The 19,103-nt window shown below is 37.6% G+C and overlaps 1 protein-coding gene and 1 long non-coding RNA gene across 2 annotated transcripts in view; one reads left to right on the top strand and one right to left on the bottom strand.

Annotated features, from left to right (window-relative positions):
- The first annotated feature begins 1,351 nt into the window (after positions 1–1,351).
- LOC123821177 lies at positions 1,352–19,095 on the top strand. Its single transcript, XR_006786058.1, has 3 exons — positions 1,352–1,466; positions 8,673–8,757; positions 17,033–19,095. It is a non-coding gene; the product is annotated as an uncharacterized LOC123821177 (long non-coding RNA).
- Positions 5,122–19,103, bottom strand: part of GLUD1 (glutamate dehydrogenase 1) — a 36,351-nt gene continuing 22,369 nt past the window's right edge. The window contains exons 6-12 of the mRNA XM_045842452.1: positions 14,528–14,707; positions 13,204–13,341; positions 12,885–13,022; positions 12,278–12,482; positions 11,385–11,476; positions 7,451–7,513; positions 5,122–6,474 (exon numbers count right to left, since the gene is read on the bottom strand). Coding sequence (XP_045698408.1) covers positions 6,355–6,474; positions 7,451–7,513; positions 11,385–11,476; positions 12,278–12,482; positions 12,885–13,022; positions 13,204–13,341; positions 14,528–14,707 — 936 coding nt within the window. The 3' untranslated portion in view covers positions 5,122–6,354. The remainder of the gene's footprint in view (positions 6,475–7,450; positions 7,514–11,384; positions 11,477–12,277; positions 12,483–12,884; positions 13,023–13,203; positions 13,342–14,527; positions 14,708–19,103) is intronic.

Here is a 19,103-nt window from a genome sequence, read left to right as displayed (position 1 = left end):
CAAATAATCATTTCAAAGCACACAATTCAGTGATACTTAGTGTATTCACAATGTTGTGCAACCATCACTTCTCTCTAGTTTCAAAACTTTGTCACCACCTCAGTAAAACACTCCATACCTATTAAGTATTCACTCCCCATCCATTTCCTCACCCCCTTGGTAACCACTAATCTGCTTTCTGTGTCTATGGATTTACCTGCTCTGGATATATCGTATTAAAATAATCACACAATTATGTGACCCTTTATGTCTGGCTTCTCTAATTTAGCATAATGTTTTTGAGGTTCATCCAAGTTGTAGCATGGATCAGTATTTCTTTCCTGTTTATGGCTGAATACTATTCCTTTGTATGTACACACAATTGATCCATTCATCTGTTGTCGGGCATTTTGCGTTTCCATCCTTTGGTTACTATGAATAATGCTGTCGTACACATTCAGGTAAAAGTTTCTATGTGGATGTATGTTTACATTTCTGTTGTGTGTCTGCCTAGGGTTGGAATTGTGAGGTCATATGGTAATTCTGCTTAACATTTTCAGGAACTGACAAACTGTTGTCCACAGTGGCTGTACCATTTTACAATCCCACCAGCAATATACAAGGGGTCCTAATTCTGTACATCCATATCAACCCATTTTATGATTTTTAAAATTAAAGTTATCCTAGTGGATGTGAAATAGTTCATTATTGTTCTGATTGGCATTTCCTTAATGTAGAATAACCTTTCATGTGCTTGTTAGAAAATTTGTCTTCTTTGGAGAAATGTTTATTCAAATGCTTTGCCATTTTTAAGTGGGTGTTTGTCTCTTTGTTATTGTTTTAAGAGCTCTTTAAAGTGATGTTAAATCTTTGTCATATTCATAATTTGTGCATATTTTCTTCTATAATAGAGATTATCTTTTTATGTCCTTAATAATGTCCTTTGATGAGCAAAAGATTTTCCTTTTCATAAATTCTAATTTTTTATTATTTTTGCTTTTAATGTCAAATCTAAGAATCCATTACCAAATCCAAGGCCATTAAGATTTACCCCTATGTTTTCTTCTATTAGTTTTATCTCTTATTTTGAGGTCTTCGATCCATTTTGAGCTAATTTTTGTATGAGGAAGGAGGATGTCAAAATTAATTTCTTTGTGGACACCCAGTTGTGCCAGTGCCTTTTGTTGAAGCGACTATTCTTTATCATTGAAGTGTTATGTGTAAACTGTCTCCTGAAAAGATACACTAAAGGCCTAAGCCCCAGAATCTCAGAATGTAACCTTATTTGGAAATAGTGTCATTACAGAAGTAACTACTTTAGATGTCATGCTGGAGTATAGTGACCCCTTAATCCAATCACTTTGTTTCAATAGGACAGACACACAGAGGGATGGTGGCCATGAACTGAAAGAGGAAGAGATTGGAGGGATTCATCTGCAAGCCTAGGAATGCCAAGGATTGATAGCTACCACTGGAAGCTAGGAAAGGTGAGAAATTTTCCCCTACAGGTTTCAGAGGGAGCATGGCTCTTCAGTTACCAATTGATAGCCTCCCAAACTGTGAGACAATAAAGTTCCATTGTTTTACACCCTCATTTTTTTTTTAAAGATTTGATTTATCTTTTTTTAGACAGGGAAGGGAGGGAGATAGAGAGAGAGAGAAACATCAATGTGTGGTTGCTGGGCGTCATGGCCTGCAACCCAGACATGTATCCTGACTGGGAATCGAACCTGCGACACTTTGGTTCACAGCCCGAGCTCAATCCACTGAGCTATGCCAGCCAGGGCTTACACCCTCAATTTTGTGGTATTTTGTTAAGACAACCTTAATGGTGCTGGCACCCAGGTTTAGAATCAATTGATCATAGATGTTTTGGACTCTCAATCCTATTCCATCAGTCTGTTTGTATGCCAGTACCAACCAGTTTTATTTATTGTAGCTTTTGCATTAAATTTTGAAATTGGATGAGATTTCTAAGTTTATTTTTCAGTATTTTGGTTACTTGGGGCCTCTTGCAATTTCATGTTAATTTTAGGATCAGATTTTCTATCTTTGCAAAAAAGGCCATTGGAATTTTGACAGAAATTTTGAATTACAATTTTGTATCTAGATTTCTACAAGTAATGTCATCGTAACAACATTAGCATTTTTAATGTAGGAACATGTGATTTTACCATTTAGGTATCCTTTCTTTTAAACAATGTTTTGTAGTTTTCAGTGTGGAAGGCTTTCATCTCCTTGCTTAAAATTCTTAAATATTTTATTCTTTTGGATGCTACTGTAAATAGAATTATCTTAATTTCCTCTAGATTGTTTTGTAGAAAAGCAACTGTTTTTTGTATATTGATCTTGTACCCTGTAACTTTGCTTAATTTATTAGCCCTAGTAAGTTTTATGTATATAATCTATGGGATTTTTAAATATATAGACTCATGACATTTTTAAACATGGTTTCACTTCCTCTCCAATTCAGATACCTTTTAATTTTTTTTTTTCTTGCTGTGGCTAGGATTCACACTGAAATGTCAAATAACAGTGGTGAAAACAAGAATCCTTATCTTATTACTCCTAAGGGGAAGCTTTCTATTTTTTACCAATGAGTAAATTTGCTGTGGATTTTTGTAAATGCCCTTTATTACATTTAAGAAGTTCCTTCTATATCTGTGGTTTTATTGTGAAAGGATCTTGAATTTTGCCAAACACTATTTTCTACATCTATTGAGATGATTATATGATTCCTGCCCCCCTCCATTCTACTAGTGGTATGTATTACATTGCCTTTCTTTACGTTGAAGCACCACCCTTGCATTCCTGGGATAAATCCTACCAGGTCAAGATGTGTAATACTTATATGCTGTTGGATTTTGTTAGTATTAAGTATTTTTATGTCTATATTCATAAGGAATGTTGATATGCAGCTTTCTTTTCTTGTGATGCCTTTGGTATCAGGGTAACACTGGTCTCATAGGCAGTGTTAAGAAGTGTTCCCTCATCTCCTTTTGAAAGAGTTTGAATAGGATTGGTGTGACTTTGGATTAGACAATGACTTTTTAGATATGACACCCAAAGCATAGCAACAAAAGAAAAAATATATTGAACTCTATAAAAATGACTGTTGTGTCAAAGGAAATCATCAAATGAAAAGACAAACCAATAGAATGAGAGAAAAACATTTATAAATTATGAATCACATATCCAGACTATATAAAGAACTCTCACAACTCAATAAAATAATAACCTACTAAAAATGGCAAAGGATCTGAATAGAATAAAAACATTTTAAACTGGTGGAAGTGGTTGCCTCTGAGGTGGGTATATGAATTAGAGGAGACAGGCTATTGTTCAGTTAAGAACTACTTGCCTCTATACCAGTAATTCTCAATAGGGAGTGAGTTTGCCCCTCAGGGGACATTTGGTTACCTGAATCCATCAAAATCTTTTCCAATTCCAGTTGGCATTAGAGATTACATGTTTCAGGTATACAGCATAGTGGTCAGACAATTATATAACTTATGAAGTGCTCTCCCTGATAACTCTAGTACTCATCTGGCACCATACATACTTATTCTATTATTGACTGTTTTCTCTATGCTGTACTTGACTGAATACATTTGACAGTCATCACTGAGGGGTGCTAAACATCCTGCAAATCACAGGATAGTCTCCAGAACAGAGTTACCTGGTCTAAAATGTCAATGCTGCTGAGGTTCAGAAACCACCTAAACTGTGTAAACATTGACAGAAAAATAAAAACAAAGAAGCCAATACCAATTATCAATGAAGGAATAAAAAAATAATATCCATGTTATTTCAAAGCAAAAAAAAGAAAAAGTTCCACAGAGATTTCTGTGCAAGGTGAACAGATGTAGCTTATGTGCCATGCTCTGACTGTCTTCATGCATAGCAGGACTCAAAAAGCCTGCCAGGGATGTTTAGGGAATTTACTTAAAACTTCTAAGTTAGAATGCCAGGCTTTATTTTTTTAAAGTAAATCACACATCCTAGTAATTGAATTGCCAGAAGCATTGCTTAAATTAAAAAAAAAATGAAGCTTTCACTTCTCATTTCCCTAAACTTCATCTATCAGGGTAAAACACATTCTAGTATAGGGGTCCATGAGACAATGGTTAAAGTAATTGGACCAGAATCTTCTAACTCAAAGCTCCAGAAATGAAAGGTGATACTAGTGCTATGTTGTCTAGAAATACCTAGCATGGCCATTACCACTTTTCTAACATTAGTATCAATAACACACATCAACCTTTATCAAATCCTTTAAAATATCCTAACTACTCAGTATGTTAGCCAAAGGCCAAGACTAAGACTTAGCATCCTGCTTATCACATGACCTGAATCTACTACCCTATCCAGTATTGTTCTATTCTGAAACTTGTTTTCATACCTCTTTCTCCCCAACATATTTCAGTGCTCTATCTAGAGTGCAAGTAGATACCGGCAGCTTGGGAAGGTTCACTGTCCACAGGATTTGTTTATCTACCACCTAGTCAGGACAAAACAAAATCCACCTGACCTGAAAATTATGCTCCAGATTGGCAGCTAAGTAGTTGGTGGAATCTATTTCTGCTGATTTTGGTTAGTATTCTGTCTTAATTTGATAGTCTATGGCTAAATGATTAAAAACAAAACCCTAATCGATGAAACTTTCCTTTATTTGAAAAAAAGGCACTGCAGTCCTGGCCGGGATGGCTCAGTTGGTTGGAGTGTCATCAGGCAACCAAAAAATTGCAAGTTTGATTCCTAGTCAGGGCACACACCTGGGTTGTGGCAACCAATTGATGCTTCTTTCTCACGTCAGTGTTTCTCTCTCCCCCTCTCCTCCCTTCCCCTCTCTCTAAAAGTCCTTGGGTGAGGATTTTTAAAAAAGGTACTAAAAAAATTTAGTATAACAGCTTTAAGCACTAGAAACTTTTCCTCATAGAAACTCTTCTCTGATGGTCATTTATACTGTTCAATAGAATGAAACATAGAAGAATTCAAGAATAAAGTTTGTTTGCTCACAATACATACAGTCAAAATTAATATTATACAGGTGGTTGTCTCGAAAATGTCTGAAACCCAATGGTATTTTTATCATCTACTAAGAGACACTACTAAATATAAAAACAGAAAAGAAACATAAGCTTTGGAAAAGGTAGACTTTTAATAACTGCTTTTATCACCAGGTTAAGTCATGCAGTTACAAAGTAGTTAGAAATTTCTGATAGGGTATTATTGTTAAAGAAAAAAGCTCATTCTTACATAAATAATATCTTAGCACTTCATTGGGACACTACTATTCAAAAGGCCCTGGCAAAATACAACACTCTGGCCCAGGTTGTTTTCAGGCTGCTGTTAATGAAGCTGTGTGCATAATGTGAGGCCCCTGAGCAAAGACACAAAGTTGGGACAAGTGGGGCCATTAAGGGTAACACTCAGAGACGCCAGTCAGATTCCAAAGAGGGAGCCCAAGTGTTTTTTTTCCTGGGACACTCTATTTGAATTATTGTGTGATCAGTCAACACAGATTTTCAAAAGAGAACAGTTAATTAACATGATGATGAGGTTACTGCATTCTTTGGACTATATGTCATAATTGTGGTTAGTAAATTCCAACAGTCTTAACAAAATAGCTTCCATCATTTGCTATTCAATGATTACGTATGAAGATAACTTAATTTGCCACTGGCCTTTTTGTTTTGCTGGACAATATACTATTGATAAGCTATAAATGATATTGTCTTATGTTATAAAAATACTAGCTTTTTTCATTCATTATGTTTATAGGCATTCACTGCTTGAGTCACGGTTAGGCTTATTAAGTGATTAAAGGCAATTTTATTACAACAGTATGTACTTAATTTAATCTAAAAGAATAGAGAAACAGCTTTTATTTTTGTTTGCAATCTATAGTTTTTTTGCTGATATAAAATGCCAATAACTCACTTGAGGACCATGCTATATCCTGAAAGTGCCACAAACCTGCTTCTTAAACCTGTCAAAGTTACAGCACATCTCAGACTTGTCCAGAGCTGAAGCAACAAGCTGCTGACCACTCTTTGACTATAGGTGCTTTCCTGGCCAAAGCACAGTGGGGAAGCAGCCGTGAAGCAAGGCAGTGTAGCCAGATAGAGAGACTTTTTATTTAAAGGCAAAATACCCAAATATCTCTCTGGCATTTACTGGCAGCTTTGTACATAATTCCCTAACCTTAATTTCTTTTTTCTTAAGGGGCTTATTTGGATTGACTTGTTGAGAATGGTGTACATTATCTGATAAGTAATGAGAGAAAGAGATCTCTGTGGTTACATGTAAACTTGTGATAGGTCTACAGATGAAGAGGTGAAGAGGGTAGTGAAGAAGTCAGCTACAATCCATCTATGTGAAGGTCACACCGGCTTCATTGTACACCCTGAAGACTTTCTCAATGGCATTGACATAGGCAGCTGTTCTCAGGTCCAATCCCAGGTTATACTTCATGGCTGTGCGCATGATTTGCTGAAATGAAATAGAAAAAACAAACAAACAAACCCAGTGAATACCACCCCAACTCGAGCATCCAGGCCATGAACACACACACACACAAGCAAGTATGGGCCGGGGACAAGTTACTTGCCAACATTCAGTGCAGGACTTTGGAAGCCAAGGAAACTACTCAGGAAATAGAGGACAATTCTCTGGAATTAAATAAACCACTATCTAGGTAGCAGGAAGAAGTTGCTGTTTAGAATTTTAGGTATGAGCTGTCTCTATGTGCTTTAGACAATCTGTTACGTGGAGTGAATTCACTTGATATACTTTGTGATAATTTAAACAAACCAAGGAGGAAAATGTTCTGGAGTTAGCAGTGATGGCTACACAGGTGAGTGAGTGTATTCAAGGCTGCTAAACTGTACACTTTAAAAGGGTAACATTTAATTGGGTATGTAAATTATATCTCAAAAGGTTAACAACAACAAACAATACCTTCTTAATACCTGTTTGTGCTATTTCAACTTAAAGCAAAGTGCGTAGAATTTGAATTCCAAAAGAAATTAAGAAAACCAGACTTAAACTGTGTGTAAGGACTTGAAATAAGGATCTAGTGGTCAAAAAACCTTTTATTTATATCCAATTATATTGTGAGGTAGCTCCCTATAGCTATAATGGAGTGTTTACTGAGTTGCAACCCACTTTGGTTGACTACTTCATATTTAGCTAACTACCAACATCACCCCCTCCTAACTTGGTATTATCATTTATTTCCATATGCCTGGTGAACACAACAAAGATCCTAAAAAGACTGCTCATCATTTAAGACCGAAAAAGCATGTATTTTGCTACACACACACAAGGGACATGTAAACAGACAGTGGTTTTCCATTGCTGCACATGCAATCATAATCTGTGCTTTTGCATACACAGTCTGGTGGCTAAGAAGATGGGCTGCCCTTCATGTCACTAGCAGAAACACAAACAGCATGTGCACACATACCCGGGCTGAGCGCTCCATAGTGTAAGCTAAACCAGAGTGCACGATGTCTTTCTCGGATGCCCCCTATTAGGAAAAAGAACATAAATTTATAAGATCCTACAGGGTAAAAAAATGATCACAGAAAAGTATGAACCAAGAAAGATGAGGGCAAGTCCTGAGATCAGCACTGGCCCCCCAAGATGCAGCTGTACCACAGCAACAGGTTCCATTGTTCACGTCGCAGGGCACACACCTCCAGTCCTCAATATGGCACAGAAAGGCATCTATCTGCTCACCTCAATAGTAGCTTTGGGGTAGGATCCTGACTCTACATTCAGCAGTGTCACCAACTTTTGAAGCTGGATGAATGTTAGCAGTGCTAATTAACCCCCTAATTCTACTGATGAGGGAACTGTTGGCCACAGAAACTGGTCAAGTTTATGAACAGCTATTTTTAGGGCTGGGATACAACTCAGGGCCTTTGACCACCAAGCCAGCTCATCTCTTTCCTATGGCAATTATCTCTATAAGTCAATTTGTTTCAATAGGTTTCTTTATTTGTGTTTTAGAATGCTTTCTAAAATTTTAGGACAATTAACTATCACCACCATTCCTAATAGGACATATTTAACTATCAAACACATATCCTGATATGCCAGATAACTTAAAAAGTAGGTCACCACAATAAGTTATCTATGCTGAACTTCATTCAATTAACACTCTACTCAATTAAGGTATATTTCTGCCATTGCTGGTGTGGATTGAGTGTGGGCCTATGAACCAAGAAACATCTGGGTTAGCCTTTATTTTGTTCTACCAAGTTAGGAAGAGGAAAAAATCTTGCTTCACAGGTGGAACACTGCTGTTTCCCCGATTCAATCATCCATCCACCAAATTTACTGAGAACCTACTATGTGTTAGACACTGGGGAAACAGCAGAAAACAATAATGAAAATTCTCTGTTCTCATGGAGTTTATATTTTGATGGGAAGAGGTAGAATACACTTGGGACTTAAAACCATAAGGTTGGGTGAAATCATCAAAATTTTGACCTCAGCCCTGGCTGGATAGGCAGTTGGTTAGAACATCATCCCTATATGCCAAGGTTGCGAGTTCAACCCTCAGTCACGAAACATACAAGAATAAACCAATGAATATGCATAAGTAAGTGGAACACCAAATCAATGTTTTGCAAACCCTCTCAAATCAACATACTAAAAACAAATTTTTTGAATTCAAACAGAGAGCTGGTTCAGAAACAAAGTCCCTCCAATGTTAAACAAGTGGAGAGCTGACCAGGATAGCTAGTAAAGCAGGGAGAAAACCAGGTGAGTGTGGTATCCTGGAAGGTAAGAAAAGAAAATGTTATAATTCAGGAGGGACTGATCACTGTGACAACAGCTGCGGACAGGTGAAGGAAGACGAAGACTGAGAAATGACCATTGGATTTGAAGGGGCTGATGTCACTGGTTATCTTGACAAGAACAGTTTCAGTGGAGTGACGGGCATTAAGAGTAAGCTCAAGTATAGATGAACTTGGCACAGAGTATATACAACTCTTAAGAAGGTTTGTTCTAAGGGAAATAAAAATGGCAAGACCTGGAAGAGGAAGGGGGATTAAGATTTGTCTTTTTTAAGACAGCATATGGTACACTGACAGAAATGGCTGAACAGAGGGAGGACTAATGATACAGAAGAGTGGGGAAGATTTGCTTGAACTGTGCATTTTGTAAGTTGAAAACAGGCCATCCAATGACCTGAGCAAGACTTGGGCTCAGATGGAAGTACAGAGAGTTCATCTGTAACAAGAGCAGAGATGACATGAGAGAGGGCACGGATACCAGGAGCTGGGTATATGGGGAAGTTCTCTGACTGCTTCAATTTTCTCTGAGAAAACATATACCAGGTCATGAGTTGCAGTGCAGGAGAGATAGGAGAAAATATAATATTCATTCAGGAGAATGAGAAAATAAATGGAACAAGGGAAAATAGTACAAGTGCTAGGCAGCTCTAAGAGCCTACTTGAGGTTAGTGGTTAGGATCAAACAGTCAGCAAGGCCTCCAGCTAGTGAGGTACAGGCATGGAGGGGCAGAGATCCAGATTTTTATCAGGGTTCAGGTGTGAATAAGGGGTACGATGAAGCAGAAATAGACTAGGGAGTCATTGTGGTGACAGAATATGGAATTTAAGTTAGAGAAGAAGACAACTGAAGACAATGGGGGTCAATAAGAGACAGTAAAAAGATGATAAAATTAGTGATTAGGTCCTAGAAGGGCTAGGATACGGCTGGGGAAGGGAGAAGTAGAGAGGAGCTGGAAAAGAACACTTTATTATAAGACTCCTATAATAGGTAAGAGGTGGAGAAATAGCACTAAAGTCTAAAATTAGAAGCACTGGAAGCATTTGAAAATTGGGAGATCAATATATTGGGCAAATATTATTTTAAAGGATAAAAGGAAAATCACCACAGTTATTTTCCTAACTAATTAGCTGCCCTCTTTCTGTACTCCCTCTGGAGGTTTCAATCTGAGTGATTGGTATGTGCCAGGCAGGTGCTAAGACATGGGGTGACCACTGGGAGGAGAAAGAAGTTCAATGAAGAGCAGCACCAGTCCTTCCAAAGCACTGTAGTTATTGGTGATGGAAGGATGTATGCAGAGGGCACTTTCAGGGAAGGCCTCAAGATGCGGTGATATCTAAGCAAGAAGGGGGTTAGGGCATTTCAGACAGAGGGACCAGAACTAACAGAGACTTGCCTCTGGAAAGAGTAAGATTCATTTAGGAGAACAGTTAGTACCCAGGGTGGCAAAGCATCTCCAAAACAAAACCCTTAACTTTCCCACATGGTTCAATACGGTACAGCGATTTCAACTGGCGTGCTGCAAGAATTTTTAAAACATGCAATACCTGACTATTTAGTCAGGGACCACTGACCTCTTCCCTCAGTCTACCAAATAATAAAAACAACCATAGCCAACAATAGCCATCCAGTGTGAATTAATCAAAATTATACCTTTTTGGGGGTTAGTAATTAGATGAAAAAGGATGAAAATCACTGATATAGTCTTGTTATTTTCCATGATTATGTCATTTCATAAGATGTAATTTAGCCATTTTCTTGCCATATATATCAAAATGAATTTTAAAAACTGCACATACAGTTTCAATGACATCATCTTGCCTGCAGCCATTCCTCTCCTTTAGAATTATCTTCTTAGAATAAATTCTCAGAGGGGATGTTATTACATCTAAGGGTAGAAACACTTTAACAATGCTTAAATTTTTCCAAAGAGCCGTGTACCAATCTGCATTGTTATCAGAATAAAGATACAATTGCTTCACCACAGACATGGTGAGTATAAGATGCATTAATTGTTTTTGCTAGCTTAATACATTAATTTGTATTTTTTAACAGTGAGGTTAAACATTTTTCTAGGCCTATTTCCTCTGACTTTGTTTCCCATATCTTCTGCCACTTACTTGTGAAGAAATTCTATTTGTGATGTGTATGCATTATCAATATAATGTGTCAACAGTTAATTAACATCAGATACCATTTCTAATCTGTTTTAACTCTTATTTGTATTTATATAGCAATTATAACTTTTCAATATAGTTCTATCGAATGTTTACTTTTCAATTTTTATTTCTCAGAAGCTTAAAAGAGCTTAATATAGCTCTTAAAACACATAATATAATTCTTTACAACTACATTAGAATCACTTGGTTGAGTCATCTGTATTGCAAAAGCCAAAAAGAGAACCATTTTATTTATTTTGCTCTAGGATTATTACTCCATTTTTAGAACGTAGTGAAAGAGGAAGGCATAAAGCATATACAAGTCGTATAATAACTATCATGTTGACCAGAGCTTGTCAGCTTAGCCTACTTGACCTGAGTCTAAAGGGAGCAGGCAGTGTGTGTTAAATGAAACTCTGTCATGAGCACACTCACCGATATCCTGTCCTGGAACTCTGCTGTGGGCACAACAGGGATAGTTCCACCATGCTTTCCAAACTTTCTTTCCAGACTCTCTTGAACAGACACTATGAAAAGCCAAGATATAAAGATAAAACATTGCTAATAGAAAAAAAAAAATAAAGTTGAACCAAAATTTGTCCAAAACTATACCCATGACCCCAAATCCAAGAGTCTTAGAAACTTTCAACACTAAATGACACGAAAGGGTTAATTGTTTAAAAGGAACAAAGCACTTGGCCAAATTCCTATATAAATGTGAATTTAGGTCACTGCTTTGTTTCCGTAACACCCATTACCAGGGTTTTTCCTTGGCTCTTAAAAAAAGAAATTGCTGAGGGAAAAAGAAAAGGAACTAGATGGATCGCTTCACCCAGATCCTGAGTGGGCTGAGTGAAGGAGCTCAGTTGGAGGTCTTGGTCTTATTTCAGCTTGATGAAAATTCTGTTAACTCTGGAGCCTACTTTAGTTAAATAAAAACACTACTCTCATCAGAAGACTGAAATATTCTTGTCACTAAATGGTCCTTTATTAAGAGCAACCAGAGGCAAAAATGGGATGCGCATCACCACAAGTTCATGGTTTAAAATGATACTCTTTCTATTACTAACTTGTAGGTTATGTTCTTGGAATATTATACCACAGAATATTTGAATATAAATCTATTTGAGAGAGCTAATATACTGACTATCTATAAAGAAATTGTATATTTTTGGTCTAAGACTCAAGACAAAATATAAGTTTTCTGTACTTAAGTTAAATTCTTTAGGATTACAAAAGGAAACTAGTCTTAAATTTAAGCTTTTCCATCCTTCTAAGCTGGCCCATAAGATTATTCATTTTTGGAGACCAATTTCATCAGAACTTACTGAGCAAGTGGTAGTTAGAGTCCCTTTCATATTTGAAGGTCAAACGGCCATAGCTGACATGATTTAGGTTCTTTAGCCATTCAAAGTAAGACACTGTCACTCCTCCAGCATTCAGGTAGAGATCTGGAATAACCATAATGTTCCTCTCCAGAAAAATCTTATCAGCTTCTGGAGTTGTTGGTCCATTGGCACCTTCAGCAATGATCTGTAAGAAAGTCAGGAACATAGAAAAATACCAATGCCACCACCAAATCTCCTTCACTGAGCTCAAAAGATGTGCATTTTTGGGTAGGGAGTTGTAGGGAAGAGTAATTTGAGTTTAAATCAAATAATGTCATTTTGCTCTAAAGTATATAAAACTATTTTTCACCTATTTCTATAACTACTTTTTGCAAGTTTAGTTTAAGAGAAAACCCATGGTGATAGTTGTACAACTCCAAATATATGAAAAGGCATTAAAAATTGTATACTTGGGTGAATTGTATGGTATGTGCATTATATCTCAATAAGTTGCTTTAAAAAAAAGTATACCCAATGAGCATCTTTCTGTGACCTTCAGTGTCATCCATATTGGTAAGGTTGAACCCAGTCTCCATTCTGCTTTTACCTTGGCTTTGATTCTGGGTGCATTGGACTTGGTCAGCTGCTTCTCACTGGCAGCAGGGATCAGTATATCACAGTCGGCCTCTAAGATGCTCCCTTCATAAAGCTTTGCCTTGGGGAAGCCCAGGATTGATCCATGTTGCTGTAATTGATTGAAAATCGGAATTAACAACTGCACTAGAGTTTCAATGCATATGTTCAGTGCCTTTGATATGAAGACAAAATCATCTTCAAAGCAAAGGAAATAAATTTAAATAAAACTCATTGCAACTTTACAATATTCAGTGTAGTTATTAAACTGTTCATATATTAGGTTAACACACCAATTTGAAGTCTTCCAGTTCCTTTGGGTCAATACCATCTGGATTCCATATGCTCCCATCAGATTCACCAACACCGACACATTTAGCACCAAAGCGATGCAAATATCTCATCGAGTGCAGGCCCACATTACCAAATCCCTGTAAAGAACAATTATATATGACACAAAAAATCAAATTCCTACCACAGATAGATGGTAAGAGTCATATTCTGACCAATGCATCTGACATTCTGTTAAAAGTAATTCTCAATATCCTTTGGCCAAAAGAAACAATGAACTAAATGGCCTCTCTTCAACAATAAATTTCTACGTTTAAAAATGTGGGACCAAACCCTTTGTTATCTGTTACAACAAGTCCTGAAGAAGTTTAGTTTAGCTTTGTAAACTTATAAAGAAATGACAGTGGCGTCAATCATACCACCCAGATCCTCGGTCCTTGAGACCAGATTCCTGTCCTGTGGTTATAAAAAGGTAAGTCACTAACTGGGAGAAATACGAATTCTATTTTCAAGTAGCACTCAACTTAATTCCTCTAGGTAAAATAATCAAATACCAATCAAATCCTTTACCCCTAATAGTTTAGGACACTTACCCTTCTAGATACAATTTCAATTCAAATATTGATCAAAAGAAGTTGGTGATAGTTTCACAGAAGGGGGAGGGCACCTGAAAATCCCCCCAGAACTTATTTATAAGAAGTTGCGTATTTTATTATTACATATTCAAACTTCAGTCACTTTCAAAGTACTTCCCATCTGATGCAACACACCTATCGAGACTTTTTTCTTCACTGCTCAAAATGGTTTTTAAATTTGTTGATTTTGATGCCTTTTAGTTCTGCCATTTTTTGTTTCTTCTCTTCCACATTGGCAAAATGTTTCCCGTTGAGGACTTTTTTCATCCAGGGAAACAAAAAAGTCACTTGGGGTGAGATCGGAAGAATAGAGAGGGTGGGGCATGGGTGTCAAGCCACTTTTTGGTCAAAAACTGCTCAGTGCAGTGTGGGCATGTGTTGAAAGATCGTCTTCAAAAAAATAATTCACTGAAGCTGAACACAGCTTCCCACATCAATGCCAGCTGTACACTGATACAGATGGGTTCCTAGAACACTCACCTAACGGGGGAAGCCTGTATTACAAGAGGCTTGCCCTCCAGAAGATAATTCTACTTTTTGGAGGGCCCCCCTCATATACATCCGAGAGATAAACAACCATTCTAAAACTTCAAGATTCAAAGGAATCAAATCTTTAAAATTGCGAATCTAAAAACATTAAGCAACTTACTTTACATATATCAGTTATTCTTTAAGAAACAATATTTTTTACCTGAACAACAAATGTTTTATCCCCAAATCCTGGTGTCATTCCTAAAATGCTCATGTAAGAAGCTTCATTGATGAAGTTTTCAATCCCATGGAAAACTCCCCGGCCGGTAGCAGAGATCCGTCCATGGATTCCACCCTGACTTATGGGCTTACCAGTGACACAGGCATGGGCATTAATATCCTACATGAGAAAGTCAAAACTTTAATGATAAAATCTTAAGGAGAATTTCATATAACAAACCAATGTCATGAAGGATTGGAGTCAGAACACATTCTTATCAGGAGGTGTTCAATGGACACTTTCATCAAGAGGGACATGCTTCACTTTTCAAGATTTCTGTTCCTAGAAAATGTGTACAAGTACAGTATGTTCTCCAATGGGAGAAACAGGGTGTGTACAACTTTAACACCACATAGGTACAAACAACAATGTCACAAAAATAGAGATAGTTCATCTTAAAACTATTATTCTTTCAATACATACTTACCCCCTCTAAATCAGGGTACACCCTACCCTTAAGCGTGTTAAAATCTCCACTAAGATTTGAGTATGTCACCAAAACAGAGCTTATGGTGGTGTTCTTGAATGGGAAGACTCAGTGTTGCAAAGATATTTTTCTGTCAAACTAATTTACAAATTCAATAAAATACCACTTAAAAAAGGCTTTAAGCCCTGGCTGGTATGGCTCAGTGGATTGAGTGCTGATCTGCAAACCAAAGCATTGCCAGTTCAATTCCCAGTGAGGGCACATGCCTGGGTTGTAGGCCAGGTCCCCAGTGAGGAGCAAACAAGAGGCCACCACACATTGATATTTCTCTCCCTCTCTTTCTCTGTTCTCTCCCCTCTGTCTAAAAATAAAATAAATAAAATCTTAAAAAAAAAAAGGCTTTAAAAGAAAATACTCAAGTTCACCTAAAAAAGTGGGTCAGCAAAAGCAGTCAAGCAAAAACGAAACAAAACAAAAAACCCCCACAAACCCAACAAAAAACTAACCAACCAAAAAACTCCCAAACAAACAAACAAAAAAACACAACAAAGTAATTAGGGGGTGTTGGGGCAATTTGGAATACCTACCAAAATAAAAATACCCACCAATCACAAAATTCTACTCTAGGAATTTTTTTTTTTGTATATTTAGTATGGTATCATTTAGGTTAAAAAAAAAAAAAAAAGTACATGTGGGTAGGACAGAGGCCCACAGAATACCTCTGGTGTCAGTAGTTCAGTCTGGGAAGTGAAATGGAAGGGCAACAGTCTTTACCACCAGCTTTTTGCATATATTCTTATTCAGAAACAACTATAATTAGGAAAAAGGTGAAAACGTTTCAGAGGCCTTCCCTTTCATGGTATCAAATACACCATAAACTGTAGCAACCGGTGCAGAACAGACAAATTGATTAGTGAGACAGGAGAAATTAGAGACAGTTCTATTATATATATAGGAAATCTATATAAAATGAAGAAAGCATTGTACATGAGTAGCTAAAGCTTATAACTATTTAATAAACTTATAGCAAGTTGCTATCCATGTGAAACAAGATCAAGTGCCTTGCTTCACACCTTATCCCCAAGTTCCGATATATGTCCTAGCTAGGTTGAATTAAAAAGTAATTTGGTGTTTTCCATATTGTTTAAGTATTTTTACAGAGATGACCAAGAACTGTATTATTCGTATACTTACCAACAAAAAGAATAAAATTGTTAAAAAAAAAGCAGTCTAATAAAGTGATTCACAGAATTAGTAGTTTTCCCACAGTTGTTTTTTCCATGAGTAATTAACACTTATGAATACAGAAATGCAAACCTAGTGCCAAGTGCTTTTAAACAGTGGAAATGCAAATGCTGGAGCTGACAGCAGTCTTCTGCGAGGTCAGGCATGGTGCCAGCACCCGGCTGCCCAGCATACCCAAGTGTCCTGGAAGCCCAGGGAGGAGAATGAACTCTCCCTACAACACTGGCTCTTCCAGGTGGGACTAGACCAAAGGAGCTGCGTGGTTTAGGTTCATATCTGGAAATAAGTAACAAAAACTATGGCTTCCTGAAGTCCTGATTTTGAATTTCTTATCATTTGAAGAAGAAAAAGTCTGTTACCAGTGTAGTCCAAGGTTTTAGCTGCCGGAGTGTCACAAAACTTTCTTTTGCTGTCACCATTGAGAATGAGCTATGAATAACAATACACTTGCCTACTACTTTGTATTCTTTAATCCAGTGTCTTGCTTAAAAAGAACAAAAGAATAAGAGTCCATACCCAGAGCTCACTGAATGTAAAAAGGTGACATGGAAAAACATCCTTTCTGGGAAATCAAAATTCTTTGAAGTGTCTCATACTGCTCTGTTTTACTTCAGGGGATGTGTGCAACTGACACAATGTGGTATTTATAAAGTTTATTTTTTTGTGCTTACTAAATAAGGGCTGGGTACTACTTTAAGTGCATTGTATTTTTATTATTGATTTAATTCTCATGACTCTCTCATGAAGTAAGTAGTATTATTGCCACTTTACAGATGAGGAAACTGAGGTACCTGCCATGGGTCACAGAGCTGGTGTGCGAAGGAGCCTATTCCAGAATCCAGGCTTATGCCCATGCTCCCACCACAGACTGCACTTATCAGGAAATGAGACTGAGCTGCAAATTCCTCCACTGGGTGCCACAGCATCCTTCTTCCCCCTCAAGATGAAAAATATTCCTCCTCTTCTCCAAGGCCGATCTTTCCTTTAGGCCCTTAAAAAGTTGTCTAGGCCTTTATTTTTATTCCCTTGGAAGATTTTGCTACATCTACCATCCTATATTTCTCTCACATCACCTATGTCTCACACCAATGAATTTGTGGACCAAAGCCAGTCAAATGCTAAATGAACAACAGAAATCTTTTTCTTTGGACAATAGCCATCTTTCTAGTTGTCTTCCTTCTGCTTTTCTCCAGTGCATTTTCCTTAAAGCGGAAGCTGCTCTTCATGCCCTACTTCCCTCTCTTAACTCACCCTTGCAGTTTGGATCCCAACTCACTGCCCTGAGGATAAGCCCGTTGCTGAACTGGTCTCTCTTCAGAAACTTTTTCCCTCCCTGAACACTCACAACACACAGCCCTCAGTGCTTCTCATTCTTTTACAATTGAGTGCTTTCTTCCCTTAAATCATTCTTTAATCTGCCCATTTCTCTCCAATGCTAGGGCAGGCTAACACCACCTCTCTTTCTGGGATCCTGCCCCCCAACAATCCTAGTCTCTGTCACACAGAGTGAATCTTAAAATGTACACTCAGCTGTGTCACACACCTGCTCACAATTAGTGTGTCATCAGTTTCCCTCTGTTTATGGGACAAAGATACAAGTCCTGCTGTCACTGATAGGGTGGTAATCTGGTCTAATCCTCCTCTGCTGGTTTCTCTTGAGCCCTACAATCTCTCTCTACTCTCATTACCATGGTCTTCTCTCAAGTTTACCTCTTTTGCATATCTGAACCTTTACCCAGGTGCTTCCTCCTGCCTGTAACCCTTGTCCTGCCCTTCCCCTGGTTGATGCCTACTCATCTTCAAAGAAGCCTTTTCTAATCTTACCTCCAAAGAATTGATCAGGATCCCATTATTCTTTCCATAGCATCAAAACTTCTAGTATCCATCCCAGTTGCACTGAACACCTTGCTTATACTTAGCCTTGTACATAGTAGGTTCTCTGCATATATTTCAAATGGATGTTTTTTTCAATTCTATTTCTCTTCCTCACACTTAAATGTTTGCTTCTCAGGGTTTTATCCCTTTAGAGACAGACTTCTTGTGTTCTGTATTAGTGGCACCACTTCTGCTCTGTCCCCACACTCAAGTCCTTTTGGTTCTCTCTGAGTGTTGTCCTGTTCCTTGATCCCACACATCCTATCCAGTCTGGCCGAGTCTATCTCTGCCAGGTGCCAATGCTTCTCCCCAGCCCCTATGGTTCTTGGGCTATGAAGGAGTTTATCTCTTTGCTCTAGTACAGCCCAACATCCCCAAACGATGGGTCAGCATCAAAGGTTCTCCTCTAAAGCGTACAACAAAATACCAGGGTTTAATATTTCTGTCCTGGTCCACTTACCTCTTCACTATCTTATAACCTTTATAAATATGTCTTACCTTCAGACAATCCCTATATTCAAATTCTATCCATTTTCAAGGTCTAGTTCAAACACCTCCTCCAGGAAACCTTGTTTCAGAAACTATAACTCTAACATTGTATCACACTATCTCCATACCTTATTTGCTTATGTATCTTCATTTCTCTTTAAATCAAAGCTCTTATGGAAAAAGTCAGAAATGAAAGCCTCTTTATTTCTTTTCTAGTGTCTTAGGACAGCATATTGCCCAGGTAGGTGATCCTTCTCTGAAGGTCCCACCCCAGCACCCATGATAACGTGGCATCTAAGAAAAAGCTCAATCAACGTTTACTACATTTATAAGAACAGAGAGAGAAGTAAAATAACATGCAAATCAAGATATTATTAAAGGGGAGGTGATAAACCCAGTGGATTCTCTACTTTCACATATAATATAAATTGTCATTTCTCAGAGATAGCAAATGAAGCTTTAGGCCTTTTGGTGGGTGCT

This window comes from Phyllostomus hastatus, unplaced genomic scaffold (assembly GCF_019186645.2).
Source record: "Phyllostomus hastatus isolate PE091 unplaced genomic scaffold, TTU_PhHast_1.1 phas_contig_38, whole genome shotgun sequence".
NCBI classification, from domain to species: Eukaryota; Metazoa; Chordata; class Mammalia; order Chiroptera; family Phyllostomidae; genus Phyllostomus; species Phyllostomus hastatus.
The sequence above is the reverse complement of the archived record's forward strand: the minus strand, read 5'-3'. Positions and strand labels throughout refer to the sequence as shown.